Genomic DNA, 16,166 nt, shown 5'->3' with positions numbered 1-16,166 from the left:
AGTCATGAAGGGGCCAAACTTTCCCTCATGCTGGCTCAGGAATTCTGGTAGTTGAAGTCCACGAGTCATAAAAGAGCCAAGGTTGCCTATCCCTGGCCTATACCATCTCAGACAAGTGACTGTCTAGCCCAGGGGTAGACAACCTTGGCTCTTTTATGACTCGTGGACTTCGACTCCCAGAATTCCTGAGCCAGCATGGGGAAAACTTTGGCCCCTTCATGACTCGTGGACTTCAACTCCCAGCATTCCTGAGCCAGCATGGCTCAGCTTGGAAACTTCTCTCTTTCCCCTCAGCATGGCTGGCTCAGGAATTCTGGGAGTTGAAGTCCACGAGTCATAAAAGAGCCAAGGTTGCCTACCCCTGCTATAGGCCAAGGCACAAGAAACGCTGTAACCTTGTCACTGAAGTGGTACCTGTTTAGCTACTTCAGACATGTCAAACTCGCGACGTCACGTGATGTCGTGCGACGTATCGGGACTGTTTTGCCATTGCTGGCAATGGGGTGGGCGCGGCTTCCACGTGATGCGTCCGGCCCGTTGGCCGGCAGTTTGACACCCCTGATCTACTTGCACTTGCACGTTTACAAACTGCTAGCTTGACAGGAGCTGGGGCAAGTAACGGGAGCTCACCTGTGACACTTGGGTCTCGAATTGCCAACCTTCTGAACGACAAGCCCAGCATCCTAACTGCTAGGCCACCTCCACCCCCCTTTCTCTTTTAATGTAGCCTTACAATAGAGTAGAATTAGCTCATTGGGTTGTTTTCTGTCTGGTCTACCTGGAAAGGCTGACATCTTATGAGCACAAGTGGACCCCCTCTTCTGAGTTCTGCTCTAGAAGGCAAGCTTCCGATTGTCACTGACCTACCACCTCCAATGGCTCCTGGCGCTGGGCACCCACCACATCCTTGTACTGTGCTGCCAGCCTCTCGCCCAGACTGGAGCCTTGGGAGACGGAGAAAGGCACGGTGGTCTGGCCGTACGGATTTAAGGTCAGCTTCAACAATGGAGAGTCTTGTGGTCCCGGGAAGGTCTTGGCGGCGATCAAGGCAAACGCAGTGAAAATGAGAGGCACCAAAAACTGGGCTGCTACCATCTTCCAGTTGCGCCAGCTGTACACAGCCCTCTTCATGAACATGGCGTAGAATTGTTGGCAGCAGAGGTAGAACTACAGGAGGGAGGAGAAGAGAGGGTACATTTAGGCAGGAGAGGGAGTTTTCTGCAAACACTGTATTCCGGATGGTTAGAATCACCCAGAAAAATGTTCTTGAAGTCATAGTGGATTTCAAAGGAGGACTGGAAGAATTTAACGTAAAATTAGGAAATGAATTCATGCACTTATGTCTTTTGCTCCTCCCCAAAGCTACCAAGACGGGTAGTTCTTGATCTACAACCATTTCTTTAATGACGGTTCAAAGTTACAATGGCGCTGGAAAAAGAAAGAGACTTATGGCTGATTTCACCCTTACGGCCGTTACAGGTTCCCCATGGTCACGTGATCAGAAATGGGATGCTTGGCTCCTAGTTCATAAGTATGACGGTTGTAGTGTCCTGGTGTTACGTGATCATCTTTTGTAAACTTCCGATGAGCAAAGTTAATGGGGGAGGCACAGTACAACTGCGTTAATAACTGCGGTGATTCATTTAACAATTGGGGCGAGGAAGGTTGTAAAATGAGGCAAAATTCACTTAACAACCTGTCTCGTTTAGCAACAGAAATTTCAGGCTCCATTTTGATCGTCAATCAAGGACCACCTGCAATCTAGGCTGCCAAATTTTGGCAGATTTCAAGCAGGGGCTCCAAAGGCTATCAAAATGAACAGGGGCTACATTGAACGCAACCCAGGGGTGGGATTCAGCCAGTTTGCACCAGTTCAGCAGAACCGGTAGCTAATTTTTTTGTTGCCCAGGCCCAGAATGGACTTCCAGAACCGGTTGTTCACATATTTGAATCCCACCACTGACGCAACCCCTCAATTTTCCATTGCTGGAAGCAGAAAGTATCAGTCCACCTTATTGGTTCAAATGCTGAATTGTATTCTGGATTCACCCCTCAAAATTTGAAGAACGGTGAAAACATAGGTGGTCCCTAACTTAAAAGCATATTTACAACAGCTGCAGCATTATGGGCTCATGTGATCACCATTTGGGACCTTTCTGGGCTGGCTTCCAACAAGCAAATTCAGTGGATTTAAATAACAACAACAACAACAACAATAATAATAATAATAATAAAGTTGGAAGGTCATCTAGTCCAACCCCTGCTCAGGCAGGAAACCTTATACCATTTCGGACAAATGGCTGTCCAGTCTCTTCTTAAAAACTTCCAGTGTTGGAGCATTCACCGCTTCTGGAGGCAGGTTGTTCCACTGATTAATTGTTCTCCCTGTCAGGAAGTTTCTCCTTAGTTCTAGGTTGCTTCTCTCCTTGGTTAGTTTCCATCCGTTGCTTCTTGTCCTGCCTTCAGGCGCCTTGGAGAATAGCTTGACTCCCTCTACTTTGGGGCAACCCCTGAGATACTGGAACACTGCTATCATGTCCCCCCTCGTCCTTCTCTTCATTAAATCAGACATACCCAATTCCAGCAACCGTTCCTGATGTTTTAGCTTCCAGTCCCCTAATCATCTTTGCAAGATTCATTTAGCAACTGCAGTTTGAATTAACAGTCGTGGCAAAAACGACATAAAATTGGGTGCGGCTCATTTAACCATCGCCTTGTTTAGCAACAGAAATTCTATCGTATGTGTTGTATGTCGAGAATTACCTATATTCTCTTTGTTTTTCCCTCCATTAAAAAAGAAAAAACCCCACCACCAAATGGGAACAGGGATTGGAACCCACCCCTGTGTTCAGCTTAATGTTGGAGCAATCTTCAGTGATGAGAGCCCCGCTGTCGTCGGTCATGTTAGTCAGGCCACTCATGCTGCTGGAATCATCCATGGCCCAGTCGTTGGATCGCCGTTCATGCTGGTACTGCAAAGCTGGCAACTGGGTGGCTTGGATATCCATGCTGGAGTCTACAAGCTTGCCAACTCTTCAAGAAAGAGACCACATTCAGAATATTCCTCCCCAGTTCCTCCCATTTTATTCTCATAAGAAGCCTTATAGGATGTGATCTTTTGAGAAGGCCAACCCAAGTTCACCTTCCAAGCTCATCTTCCAAGTTCATCTTCCAAGCTCATCTTCCAAGCTCACCTTCCAAGTTCACCTTCCAAACTCACCTTTCAAGCTCATCTTCCAAGCTCACCTGCCAAGTTCACCTTCCAAACTCACTTTCCAAGTCCACCTTCCAAGCTCATCTTCCAAGTTCACTTTTCAAGTTCACCTTCCAAACTTACCTTTCAACTCATCTTGCAAGTTCACCTTCCAAATCCATCTTCCAAGCTCACCTTTCAACTCATCTTTCAAGCACATCTTCCCAATTCATCTTCCAAGCCCACCTTTCAAACTCACTTTGCAAGCTCAGCCAAGAGTTACCTAAGGAAGACCTCTTCCATTGTAGTAACTGAAGCTCCATAACTGGCAATGCCCAGTTCTTCCCGGCGTAACTCCAGCTCCGTGAACAGAGCCTCAAATCTGGAAGGAAAAGTAAGTGAGAAGATTTGAATAGTCTGATGTAAGTGTCGTTGTAGGTCCAACCAAAACTCTTCGGACACCTGTCGAGGGAAGTCCAGTCGGAATTACTAGAAGTAAAATTTTCCCAGAGAATCATTAATATCGTAAAATTAGTTATATCCTCCCTCTATACGACACTTCATTTGGTATCTGAAACGTCGGTGGAAATAGATATTGTATCCGGATTACTAGGCTTAGAAAATAAAAGGAGAGAGTGACAATTTTGTATAGAATTGGCTCCGTCAAAAAAAATTAAGGAATCGGGAAATGCTAGAGGGTGTGTGTGCATGCATGGCGAACAGATGGCTAAAGATCCTTTTCAGCTATTCTGAGAGCACCTATAATAGGGTCTCCTGCTTGCACAGGGGGTTGGACTAGAAGACCTCCAGCTTTGTTATCCTGTTCTGTTATTCAACTCTGCCTACCAGCTTCAAAAGCTTAGGAAACTCAGTTCTAAGACTAAGACCGTGTTTGTTCACACAACACATGACAACCCATATGACCAAACTCCATTTAAGGCTAATAGGGTCCTCAAACTCGCCCCATTGAGCTATTCAGGGCAGATTATGAGGGCAGTGAGTTAAGTCAAATGAGCCCTTGACCTAGATAACCACGATCAAATGTGGCATGGTTATGACATGGTGAAGTGCATTGGAGTTCGATGTGTCAGACAACCATGGTTAAGGCACATCATGCAAGCAAAACCAAAGGGATCAACTGGTGGTTCAACATTCTCTTTGAACCAAGGTAGCACCTGCAAGCCCATGTTCTCCAGGTGGATTGGACCCAACTCCCATCACTTCCACTGAGCCTTTGGCAAACGTGGACCCAACCTGTGCATCCCGCGTAGTTACTAAGGGTGAGATTACTTGTGTGTGCTCTCATTGGGCAGGATGAAGGACAGTTCTGCCCCCGCATTGCTTTCCAGAGAGGCGTTGGGGACATAATGATAGATGAGGTGGGAGATCTCTCCAAGATTACAATAGGGCTCTTTCACCATCACCATGTGGTACCCAGCACCTGAAAAGGAAGAAAGATATCGCCTGATGAGCAACGGAGGCTTTCCTGGGGTCATGCCTAGCTTTCAGGTCCTTCAGAGCTAATCTGCCTACTACACTCAGCCAACCATGGTTTGAACTTGAAAAATTTCATCAGGATTGGACGTAGTTAATATGTCAGAGTTGACGGCTAGACTCAGAAGTCAAAAATACTTTCTGGAAGAAAGCCCAAAGGTGTTTTTTTTTTTTTCACGAGGCAACTGGACTTTCTTGTTTTTCTTTGAAGACGTTTCGCTTCTCATCCAAGAAGCTTCTTCAGCACTGACTGAAGAATGGAGGAGAATGGAAGAAAGCAACGGGAAAGTACTTCTATAGCATGCTGGCTGAGGAATTCTGGGAGTTGAAGTCCACAAGTCATAAAAGGGCCAAGTTTGAAGATCCCTATCTTAAATCTAACAAACAAAATGGAGGCTGGCTGAGGAATTCTGGGAGTTGAAGTCCACAGGTCATAAAAGGGCCAAGTTTGAAGACCCCTATCTTAAATCTAACAAACAAAATGGAGGCTGGCTGAGGAATTCTGGGAGTTGAAGTCCACAAGTCATAAAAGGGCCAAGTTTGAAGACCCCTGATCTAGAGCAATCTCCTTACCATATTTGTGCTTCAGAAAGAGGGACGATCCACAGCACTGGAGTTCCCCCTTGGCCATAATGGCAATGCGGTCGCCCAGCAGGTCTGCCTCATCCATGAAGTGGGTGGTGAGCAAGATGGTGCGGGTTCTCCGCTGCTGCTGCAGGAGCTCCCACGTGGCTCGCCGTGAAACGGGGTCCATGCCTGAGGTAGGCTCATCCAGCATCACCACCTGCTCAACGCAGAGAACAGGGAGGTTGGGGTTGGCTTGAGACCAGTCTCTCGAGTCTCGAGCAGAGAACTGGGGTAGTAATAATGGAAAGAGGTAGTAGAGGCAATGGCAAACTCAGAAGGAAGAGGGAAGGGTGGACACAATCTGAAGTAATTTGATTTAGCAATGATTCCTCTTCTAGGGGAGAAAAACCTCTCTTGCCATCCCTCTCTATCATTCCTGGCTGCTTAAGGCCAGCTTACTGGAAGATGGCCGTCCAACCAAACCCTTTGCATTATATCAAAAATGTGAATGATAACATTAAAAAAAGAAGCACTAAAAAGATGCACTGTTTTCTCAATTTGGTCATGTGGTAGATATTATGAAGATGAGAGGACAATCCTTTATTAAATAAAAATGAATGGATGGATGAATGAATGAGAAAGAAAGAAAAAAAAGAAGAAAGGAAGAAGGAAAAGAAAGAGAAAAACAGAAAGATAGATAGGAAGGAAGGAAGGAAGGATGGAAAAGAAAGGAAGAAAGAAAGAAAGAAAGAAAGAGAAAGAGAAAGAAAGGAAGGAAGGAAGGAAGGAAGGAAGGAAAAAAGAGGGAGGAAAAGAAAGAAAGAAAGAAAGAAAGAAAGAAAGAAAGAAAGAAAGAAAGAAAGAAAGAAAGAAAGAAAGAAAGATGGGTGTAGGAACGGAAAGATTTAGGCTCAAATCCCTAGTTCAGTCACAGAGCTCAACTCAGTGTAATGTCTCCCTTTTAGTCCCGTCTGGTGCCACAGGGTGGTTGTGATTTGGGCAAGCTGTTGGGAGACTATTTTCAACTCTCCAAAATGGCAGGCTGCAAGTACCACAAATCAGTAACCAATGGGGTTTCCTGATCCTTCATTTACGTTTTAAATGTAGAAGGACCTTGATGGAAAAACAAGGGCTTCAACTCAAGACGGTGGAGACACTCAACCTCTCCACTCCCATCTTCTCCCATTGGGAAGGCAAGCAAGTGGTCCCCATCCACTCTGCAAAGCATCACGTCCGACAGAGTCTCTCAGAACCCCCTGCACAGGTGAACAAGGATGAAAGGAAGGGGCTTAGCTGAGACTCACCTTGGAGTCCCCAATGAGCGCAATGGCAATGGAGAGCTTGCGCTTCATCCCTCCAGAGAGGGCCTTCGACAAAGTCCTACGTTTCTCTTGTAAGTTGAGGATGTGAAGGATATGGGTGATCTCCCCTGGGCATTTTTCAGCAGGAAATCCTTTCAGCTGAGATGGAAGAGAAAGAGAAAAAGGTATGAGGGCCGAGCCTGGCATTATGATTATACAGGTAGTCCTCAATTTACAACGAGTTGCTTAAGGACTGTTCAAAGTTACAACGGACCTGAAAAAGGGGAGTTATGACCTGGATCTGGAATCCAATCATCTCTCCCTACCCCAATCTTCATATAACTGCATGTCCAATGCTCATCAACCGGCCTGCATTTTCAGCCATTTGCAGTCTCCTGTGGTCACCTGACTGTGTTTTACAATGTTTTTGACAAAAACCAGCATTTTACTTCTGATTTGGGGCAAAAACAGCCCAAGGTGAACAATGGGAATTCACTTTATGATCACAGCAGTCACTTAACAACAACTGGAAAAAAAATATTTTCCCACTATACTGTATGTATGGGTTCTTCTGAAATGTCTTTCACTTAGACAGTCCCTCTTTCATTTATTGGGGGTGCCATTACCTATTCTACCAAAGCTCCTGAATGCAGGACAAGAAGCAACAGATGGAAACTGATCAAGGAGAGAACCAAACTAGAACTAAGGAGAAATTTCCTGAGAGTGAGAACAATTAATCAGTGGAATGAGTTGCCTCCAGAAGTTGTGGGTGCTCCAACACTGGAAAGTTTTTCAGAAGATATTGGACAACCATTTGTCTGAAATGGGATAGGGTTTCCTGCCTGACTAGAAGACCTTCAAGGTCCCTTCCAACTCTGTTATCATTCCAATGGGCCTTGACCACTGTTGACCACTGTTTAGGCTTTGGGAAATTGTACATAAATAAATGATTTCTCCTAGTTTGGACAAAGTGGACAAGTGGCATCTGAGTTCAGAACAGACTGACAATCTTTGCAATGCTAAAGCGATCATGACAGACCATGAACAGCGGGCAATCACACAACCTCTGGACTTTGCAACCAGAAAGGCAGAGACTACAGTCGTCCAAGTAAACACTGAACTTCCAAAGTTTACCCCAGAGTAGAAGTAAAGGTGCTCTTCTACCGTCATGTGGTCAAAGAGAACATCATGCTGAGGACAAAGACCTAGACTCTTTCGGATGAGAACCATGTCTTGGGATATTTCATAGCCATTGATGTATGCCTGTCCGCTTGTTGGAGGATACAGCCCTAGGAAGCAGACAAGGAGAAAAAGGGGACACGGGTGAGGGCCAAATATAACTCCGGCCAACGTAAGAATGGGCGGTCATAAAAACCTGAATTATTTATAAATAAGTCAACAAATTTAAAACAAGGAGATGGAGGAGATGTTAGGACGAATGGATGAAATCAGCCACAAGTGTTAAATCCCACATCTTCCAATAGACCAGACGTGTCAAACACAAGGCCCAGGGGCCGGATGCAGCCCGCAAAGTGGTTTTGTGTGGCCCACGAAGCCATCCTGGAAACAGTGAGGGAACGGCCCCCACTGCCTTGGCCCTGGCCCAGGCCAGCCGGGAGCCAATGTACAATTTTGTGGTGGCCATCTATGCTGAAACACATTCAGTCTTAGCTCCACAAGGCCGTCTAGAAACAGCAAGGAACCAGCCCCTGCCATGTTGGCCCCACCCCCTGGGTGCATGCTGGGGAGGTGTCCCTCTTTGTGAGGAATGAAGAAATGGACCATGCCTTGGTGCTTGCCCCGGTCCCACCCCCTTTTGCCAGAGACCCCCAGATCTGTCCCACTCCTGCTCAGGCCCCCACAGGCACCCTTGACGCGAACGATGTAGAGCTGGCCATGCCCACCCAGTAGGCCACACCCACTCCATCCACACCCACCCAGTAGGCCACACACCCCCTGGCCACACCCCCCCGAGGGCAACCACAATGCTGATGCGGCCCTCAATGAAATTGAGTTTGACACCCCTGCAATAGACCAACTCTAAAGATAACTAAGCTAACATCCAAACTGTTGCCATGCTTTATCAGTGCAGACCAGCATCGAAACCAGCGCAGAATATTAATTGGGCCTAAAATCAACTTTGCATAATTTCTAGTTGCTGTGTTCTTTGTTCATTCCAACTGGAATAGATGATGAATTAATTTGATGGTTTTAGACACCGTTTTTTTAACACAACTAAGCCCCATTTCTTCTCCTCAGCAATAAACATAACAATAACACCTGAATTTGCAGGAAATTGCTGCCCTTTCATGCTTACTGCCCTTCCAGCCCTCCAGTAAAGCTAAGGTTTTCTTAGAATATTGTTTAAAACAGGGGTAGTCAACCTTGGCTCTTTCATGACTCGTGGACTTCAACTCCCAGAATTCCTAAGCTGGCTCAGGAATTCTGGGAATTGAAGTCCACGAGTCATAAAAGAGCCAAGGTTGACTACCCCTGGTTTAAAAGACACTGCTTTCTTTTGCTCGTATGGGACCTCTAGGTTGTTGGGAATCGGAGGCCAATGGTCTGCTTAAAGGATACGTTCTGAGTTCCAGATCTAAGGTAGCTTCAAGCCTCACCTGTCAGCATGGACAAAGTGGTAGTTTTCCCAGCCCCGTTGTGTCCAAGAAGGACGGTGATTTGTCCTTCATACATATTAAGAGTCAGGTCCTTCACAGCTTCCTTGGTTTTGCTTCCCACTTTGAACACCTGCAGACAAGCAAGGAAAAAGGATAAAGACAGAGAGAGACCCTATTTCTACAACAGATTCAGCAAAAACTGCCCTAGAAGTTTTACGGTATTCAAGTTATGCTCTCAAGAGTCAAGAGACTGAAGGGGCACAAAAACACTTGTACCTATGAAAGAGAAGTTTGTAGCTGAGGGTTGAACTGTGGGGGTCCTTGGTGTTCCCTGAGCTTGGTGGCTCTCTTGCAGATATGTCACTACCAAGTAGGTAACATCATAAGAGCTACAAGGGAGTGGAGTTCGCTCTTATAGCGCCAATAAAAGACACTCTTAGGGTTGAATTGTAGGATCTGTGGTGTTCCCTGAGCTTGGTGGCTTTCTTGCAGATATGTCACTACCAAGTAGGTAACATCATAAGAGCTAGAAGGGAGTGGAGTTCGCTCTTATAGTGCCAATAAAAGACACTCTTAGGGTTGAATTGTAGGATCTGTGGTGTTCCCTGAGCTTGGTGGCTCTCTTGCAGATATGTCACTACCAAGTAGGTAACATCATAAGAGCTAGAAGGGAGTGGAGTTCGCTCTTATAGCGCCAATAAAAGACACTCTTAGGGTTGAGTTGTAGGATGCGTGGTGTTCCCTGAGCTTGGTTGTTTTCTGCCAGACATTTCATTACCCAACTAGGGAACATCATCAGTGCTGCAAGGGAGTCCGAAGTCTCCCTTTAAGGGGTCAGGAGTCCAGAGCATACCTTGAGAGGCACCTCATGTTGGGTAGATCCTTCCACGTGCCTCTCCATTTGGTGCACCCTGTAGCCGGAAGATATTTCCGCACACAGAAGCACGTATGTAGGAAGCTCTTCCAGCTATGTCAGCAGAGTCTCTCAGAGAATCCAGAAGAAGAATTCCTTCTTGAAGGATCTCTGGAGCTTTGCACATTCCATTCCAGTTTAACGGGAGATCTATAGTTCCCACTGCCTTTCATTTTGTTTTGTTTTTCTGGTTTTGCAAAGTCTGATTTTTCTCAAACAAGTGCAGGCCTATTTTTCTTAGGAAGTGCTCTGAAAGTCACAGGTCTGTCCACTAAAGAATCCTTCCCCGGCAACTCACATCACTACCACTTCATCCAGGTTTTGCACTTAAGAGGGGAGCAACCAGCAGAAGAAGCTCACTGTCAACACTGCTAACATCGGATGTTCTTGCTTGACAATATATGAAGACGCAGGCATTTTCTATTTAACCTGTGTACTACTTTTAGAGTTAGAATTAGATGGTGCTGGAGGGGAGGGTGAAGAATGTGCATGGGGACTAGTTAGCCATAACAGTATCTCAGTAGAGTATTCTTCAAGGTTGGTTGTAATAAGAGGAGATAAAAAATGGCTGGTCATGGAACGGGAGGGAAAGTTCGCACTTCAAACTAATTGGAGAATGTGATTAATGACTGTTAAATGGAGGAGTGAATTATGCTTAGATACTGTGTGTTTGGGGGAGGAGAATTCAGATTTTGGCTTCTCTATGTACCTGCTGAAGCTATGTTGAAATTAAAAATTCTTTAAGGTAAACAATGCCTCAAAGTTCTTTGAAGAGCTTCTTCTTTCGGAACCATGACACCCACCTTGGAAAGATGCTTGATTTTTACACCTGACACTAGGTCTGAAGGCTCCTCTTCTATGAATTGACTTTTCAAGGCCTTCTCTGGGTCTTCTTCCTCTTCCTTCTCTTTCCCCAAAACAGTCTGGGGGCTGCCACACCAGTAAGAAGGCTAAAGAATCAAAGAGAATCCATTGTTCATTTCTGGAAAACTGACCCATGGAAGAAAGCCAGAAGGGTTTTTTTTTTTTTTTAAGTCTACAAGTTGTCTTCTTCTCTAGAGGAATGGCTTTGAAAAGACAGCAAACCATTTCTACAGGCTTTGAAACCCACTTGTCCAAGCAGAAAGATAAAAAAAAGATGCTTTTCAAACATTCACACACACAAATCCCAAAGTACGCTACTGTGAAATGCATTTCTAATCTTAATAGCCTATTGACTGATTACGTGCCACTGAGATGATGTTGACTCTTCGTGACCTCATAGAGCAGGGGTGTCCAAACTTTTTTCAAAGAGGGCCAGATTGGATGAAGTGAACGTGCTGGAGGGCCGAACATTTCTCCGAACATTCTTTGAACCATTACAATTAAATGCAAATGAATTATTTTATGCCTCTTTCCTCTCCCTCTCTTTCCTCTTTCTCTCTCTCTCTCTCTTTCCTTTCCCTTTCCTCTCCCCTCTCTCTCTTTCTCTTTCCTCTCCCCCTCTTTCTCTTTCCTCTCTTTCTCTTTCCTCTTTCTCTTTCCTCTCTTTCTTTCTTTCCTCTTTTCTTCTCTTTCCTCTTTCTTTCCTTTCTCTTTCCTCTCTTTCCTTTATTTCTCTTTCCTCTTTCTCTTCTCTTTCCTCTTTCTTTCCTCTCTCTCTTTTCTCAATCTTTTTTCTTTCCTCTTTTTCTCTTTCCTCTCCCCCTCACTTTCTTTCTCTCTTTCCTTTCTTTCCTCTCCTTTCTCTCCCTCTTTCCTCTTTTCCTCTTTCCTCTTTCCTCTCTTTTCTTTCTCTTTCCTCTCTTTCTCTTCTTTCTTTCCTCTCCCTTTCCTCTCTTCTCTTTCTCTTTCCTTTCTCTCTTTCTCTTTCCTTTCTCTTTCTCAATCTTTTTTCTCTTTTCTCTTTTTCTCTTTCTTCTCCCTCTTGCTTTCTTTCTCTTTCTTTCCTCTCCCTTTCTCTTTCCTCTTTTTCTTTCTTTCCTCTCTTTCTCTCTTTCCTCTCTCTCTTTCCTCTCTCTCTTTCTCTCTCTCTTTCTCTTTCCTCTTTCTTTCTCTTCCTTTCCTCTCTTTCCTTTCTTTCCTCTCCTCTTTCTCTTTCCTCTTTCTCTCTTTCCTCTCTTTCTCCTCTTTTCTTCTCTTTCTCTTTCCTCTCTTTCCTCTTTCTCTCTTTCCTTTCTTTCTCTCTTTCTTTCCTCTTTCTCTTTCCCTCTTTCTCTTTCCTCTCTTTCTCTTCTCTTTCTCTCTTTCCTCTTTTTCTCTTTTTCTCTTTTCTCTTTTTCTTTTTTCCCTCTTTCTCTTCTCTTCCTCTTTCCTCTAACTTTCTCTCTCTTTCCCCTCTTTCTCTTTCCTCTCTTCTCTTTCTCTTTCCTCTCTTTCTTTCTCTTCCTTTCCTCTTTCCTTTCTTTCCTCTCCTATTTCTCTTTCCTCTAACTTTCTCTCTTTCCTCTCTTTCTCCTCTTTTCTTCTCTTTCTCTTTCCTTTCTTTCCTCTTTCTCTCTTTCCTCTTTCTCTTTCCCTCTTTCCTCTCTTTCTCTTTCCTCTATTTCTCTTCTCTTTCTCTTTCCTTTTTCTCTTTTTCTCTTTTCTTTTTCTTTTTTCCTTTCTCTTCTCTTCCTCTCTTTCCTCTAACTTTCTCTCTCTCTTTCCCCTCTTTCTCTTTCCACTTTTTCTCTTTCCCTCTCTCCTCTCTTTCTCTTCTCTTTGTCAAGCCCCACAGGGCTTGCCACTCACGGGTGAGGGTTGGGGGACCGCCAGCCGACTGCTGCCGCCGCTGCCGCCACAGCCACCTGGCCCGTTGCCGTTGCCGCCGCCGAGCAGCTTGTTCACGCCGCCGTCGCAGCCGCCCAGCTCATTCCCGGCGTCGCCCCGGCCTGCGGAGCTCCAGTTATGGCCCTCCCCCCCCTCTTTTCCATTCCCTGCAGCGCTGCCTGGCGTGCCCGGGACGGGAAACCCCGAGCTGCTGTAGCCAGGCGCGAGGGGGAACGCCAGAAGCCTTGCACAAGGGGGGGAGGCCTGGCGACGCTGCGCCCTGCCGGGCGCTCACCGACAGGGCTGGGGGGGCCGAGGCTGCCAGGGAGAAACAGCCACGTGCCGGCAATCAGCCGGAACTGCTGGAGCCGGCCGGGGAAAGCTGCGGCTGGACAGAGAACCGCCAAGGATTGATTGACTTCCGGGAGGGGCGGGTCCCAACTGCCGGGACACTTATAACCACAGGGCAGATGGTGGCTTGCGGCTGGGGGCGGGGTAACAGGGCGCAGGGCCAATGAGGAGCCCTGCGAGGGGGCAAGTCCCATGAGAGAGAGAGAGAGAGAGAGAGAGAGAGAGAGAGAGAGAGAGAGAGAGAGAGAGAGAGAGAGAGAGAGAGACAGAAGTGCAAGTGCAAGTGCCTCTGTCTCTGTCTCTGTCTCTCTCTCTCATGGGACTTGCCGGAGGGCCGTGGGAGGGCCGCATTTATATAGAGCAGGGAGGGCTGCTCGAGGGCCGGATTAAACCAGGCCGCGGGCCGCAAATGGCCCACGGGCCAGACTTTGGACATGTCTGTCATAGAGAGAAGAGTTGTCCTCAACCTGGTTAACGGTCTTTGACTTTTTACTTAGTTCATAGGGTGAACTACACAGTCTCCTACTGTATAAGGATAAAAACGTAGATCCCTTAAGCGCTCATAAGATAACTCATATTAATGTTGACAAAGCAGTAGCTAAAATGTATGTACAGCTTGAATGTATAGCTTGAAATGTATGTTTGTTAACCGTTCTCTCTGATAAAAGAATTAACCCAAACATATACAACAAGAAAGAAAAAAAATCACTTCTTGTGAGATAGGCGGCTATAAAAATTAGAGAGGATAGATGGATGAATAGATGATGAATAGACAGACAGACAGATAGAGAGAAATAGAGATAGATAGATAGATACACACACACACACACACACGCACATACTGTATATATATAAATAGAGGGAGCGATAGAGAGTTACAGATAGCTATAGAAAGGTAGATAGATATAGATAGAGGTAGAGATAGACATAAACAGTGAAACAGACAGATAGACAGAAAAAGAGAGACAGACAGACAGACAAAGATAGATAGAGAGACAGACAAATAGAAAGAGATAGAGACAGAGACAAATATATAGACAGAGACAGATATAGAAAGAGAGCTGTATGCAACAAAATTTCATTTTGATGTATGCCAATTGGTGTACATTCAAAGTGACAATAAAGTTCTATTTCTATTTCTATTTCTATTTCTATTTCTATTTCTATTTCTATTCTATTCTATTCTATTCTATTCTATTCTATTCTATTTATATTCTATTCTATTATTATTCTATTCTATTCTATTCTATTCTATTCTATTCTATTCTATTCTATTCTATTCTATTCTATTCTATTCTATTAACAGACAGATAGACAGAAATAGAGATAGAGATATATAGAGAGATAGAGATAGAGAGGGATGCCCAATGCTATGGTACTGTTTCTTCATGGTCCCGACACCCTACGGTATAAGAGGTCCTTTGTGTAAGAGGTACATGGTTCGGTGGTTTGGTATCTAGGGTCTTAGGTCCTCTTCGTATGGGTCCTGTACTCGGTACCACTTCAATAGTAGATGCGACTGTCGGAAGTAGTCCAAAGGGGTGACGTCGGGACACGGACCTTTTATGTTCTATTTATTTATTAATTTATTTAATGTATATGCTATCCATCTGTGCAATAAGCCGATGCTGGGCGGCTCATAGATAATAAAAAGTAGAAAAGCAGTCAAAATTTTAAAACTGTGCCGATTAAAAAATTTTTAAACAAACTATGCAAATTTGAAAATGCAAACTTTTACAGTTCCAAATGAGTAGCACGCTACAAGGACTTCTTTTTCCTTTTTCCTTTATATCCCTGCCTGGCTGGGGAATTCTGGGAGGCGAAGTCCACCCCTCAAACTTACCAAGTTGGACAACTTTGTAAATAATAATAACAACAACTTCCAATCTATGATGACATCTGTAATACTATCAAATATCCACATCTGCCTATCCCAGGTCCTTGGTAAGGGCCCGATAGGTAGACAAAAATGCTAAATCCAGTCTGAACATCTGGCTGACTGTGCGATGATCAATACTACTACTACTACTACTACTACTACTACTACTACTACTACTACTACTACTACTAATAATAATAATAATAATAATAATAATAATAATAATAATAACCCACATATGCCTATCCCAGGTCCTTGGTAAGGACTCGATAGGTAGACAAAAATGCCAAATCCAGTCTGAACATCTGGCTGACTGTGCGATGATCAATACTACTACTACTACTACTACTACTACTACTACTACTACTACTACTACTAATAATAATAATAATAATAATAATAATAATAATAATAACCCACATATGCCTATCCCAGGTCCTTGGTAAGGACTCGATAGGTAGACAAAAATGCCAAATCCAGTCTGAACATCTGGCTGACTGTGCGATGATCAATAGTACTAATACTAATATTAATACTACTACTAATAATAATAATCCACATCTGCCTATCCCAGGTCCTTGGTAAGGACTCGATAGGTAGACAAAAATGCCAAATCCAGTCTGAACATCTGGCTGACTGTGCGATGATTCTCAATAATAATAAAGTTGGAAGGGACCTTGGAGGTCATCTAGTCCAACCCCTGCTCAGGCAGGAAACCTTATACCATTTCAGACAAATGGCTGTCCAGCCTCTGCTTAAAAGCTTCCAGTGTTGGAGCCCTATAAATAGGTTAATGTACGTAAATAATATTCCTGGCAGTGCAACCTTAGACATTGGCACCCAAGCTTCGGGGGAGAGTAACTGAAGGAAGCCGTCTTGTTCTGCTCACCTTTCCCTTCAAACATGCCGATCAGCTGTGCTCCCATAGCCATGGCGACGTTGGAGATCAGGCAGGAGGAGAGCTTCTGGCTGTGGGTCATGTGGTCGTAGCGCGGGGAGATAAAAAAGTACGGAATGTAGGAGAAAAAATAGAGGAAGCCTCCCGCAGCTGCGGCTACGTTTGCTGCAAACACAAAGTGGACATCGACTGTAAAAAGAATCCACGGGGGGCTTCGTGGCC

General features: G+C 44.8%; 1 protein-coding gene across 1 annotated transcript in view; it reads right to left on the bottom strand.

The window, feature by feature from the left end:
* The window catches only part of ABCA3 (ATP binding cassette subfamily A member 3), a 48,123-nt gene that overhangs the window by 18,061 nt on the left and 13,896 nt on the right, over positions 1-16,166 (bottom strand). Inside the window, exons 8-17 of the mRNA XM_015819188.1 lie at positions 15,919-16,109; positions 10,890-11,036; positions 9,174-9,303; positions 7,690-7,844; positions 6,559-6,714; positions 5,261-5,471; positions 4,484-4,634; positions 3,477-3,575; positions 2,841-3,033; positions 864-1,167 (exon numbers count right to left, since the gene is read on the bottom strand). Of these exons, the coding sequence (XP_015674674.1) occupies positions 864-1,167; positions 2,841-3,033; positions 3,477-3,575; positions 4,484-4,634; positions 5,261-5,471; positions 6,559-6,714; positions 7,690-7,844; positions 9,174-9,303; positions 10,890-11,036; positions 15,919-16,109 (1,737 nt within the window). The remainder of the gene's footprint in view (positions 1-863; positions 1,168-2,840; positions 3,034-3,476; positions 3,576-4,483; positions 4,635-5,260; positions 5,472-6,558; positions 6,715-7,689; positions 7,845-9,173; positions 9,304-10,889; positions 11,037-15,918; positions 16,110-16,166) is intronic.

The sequence above is a fragment of the Protobothrops mucrosquamatus genome, unplaced genomic scaffold (genome assembly GCF_001527695.2).
Source record: "Protobothrops mucrosquamatus isolate PMUCROS unplaced genomic scaffold, P.Mucros_1.0 scaffold873, whole genome shotgun sequence".
NCBI lineage: Eukaryota > Metazoa > Chordata > Lepidosauria > Squamata > Viperidae > Protobothrops > Protobothrops mucrosquamatus.
This window is presented reverse-complemented; position numbering and strand designations above follow the sequence as displayed.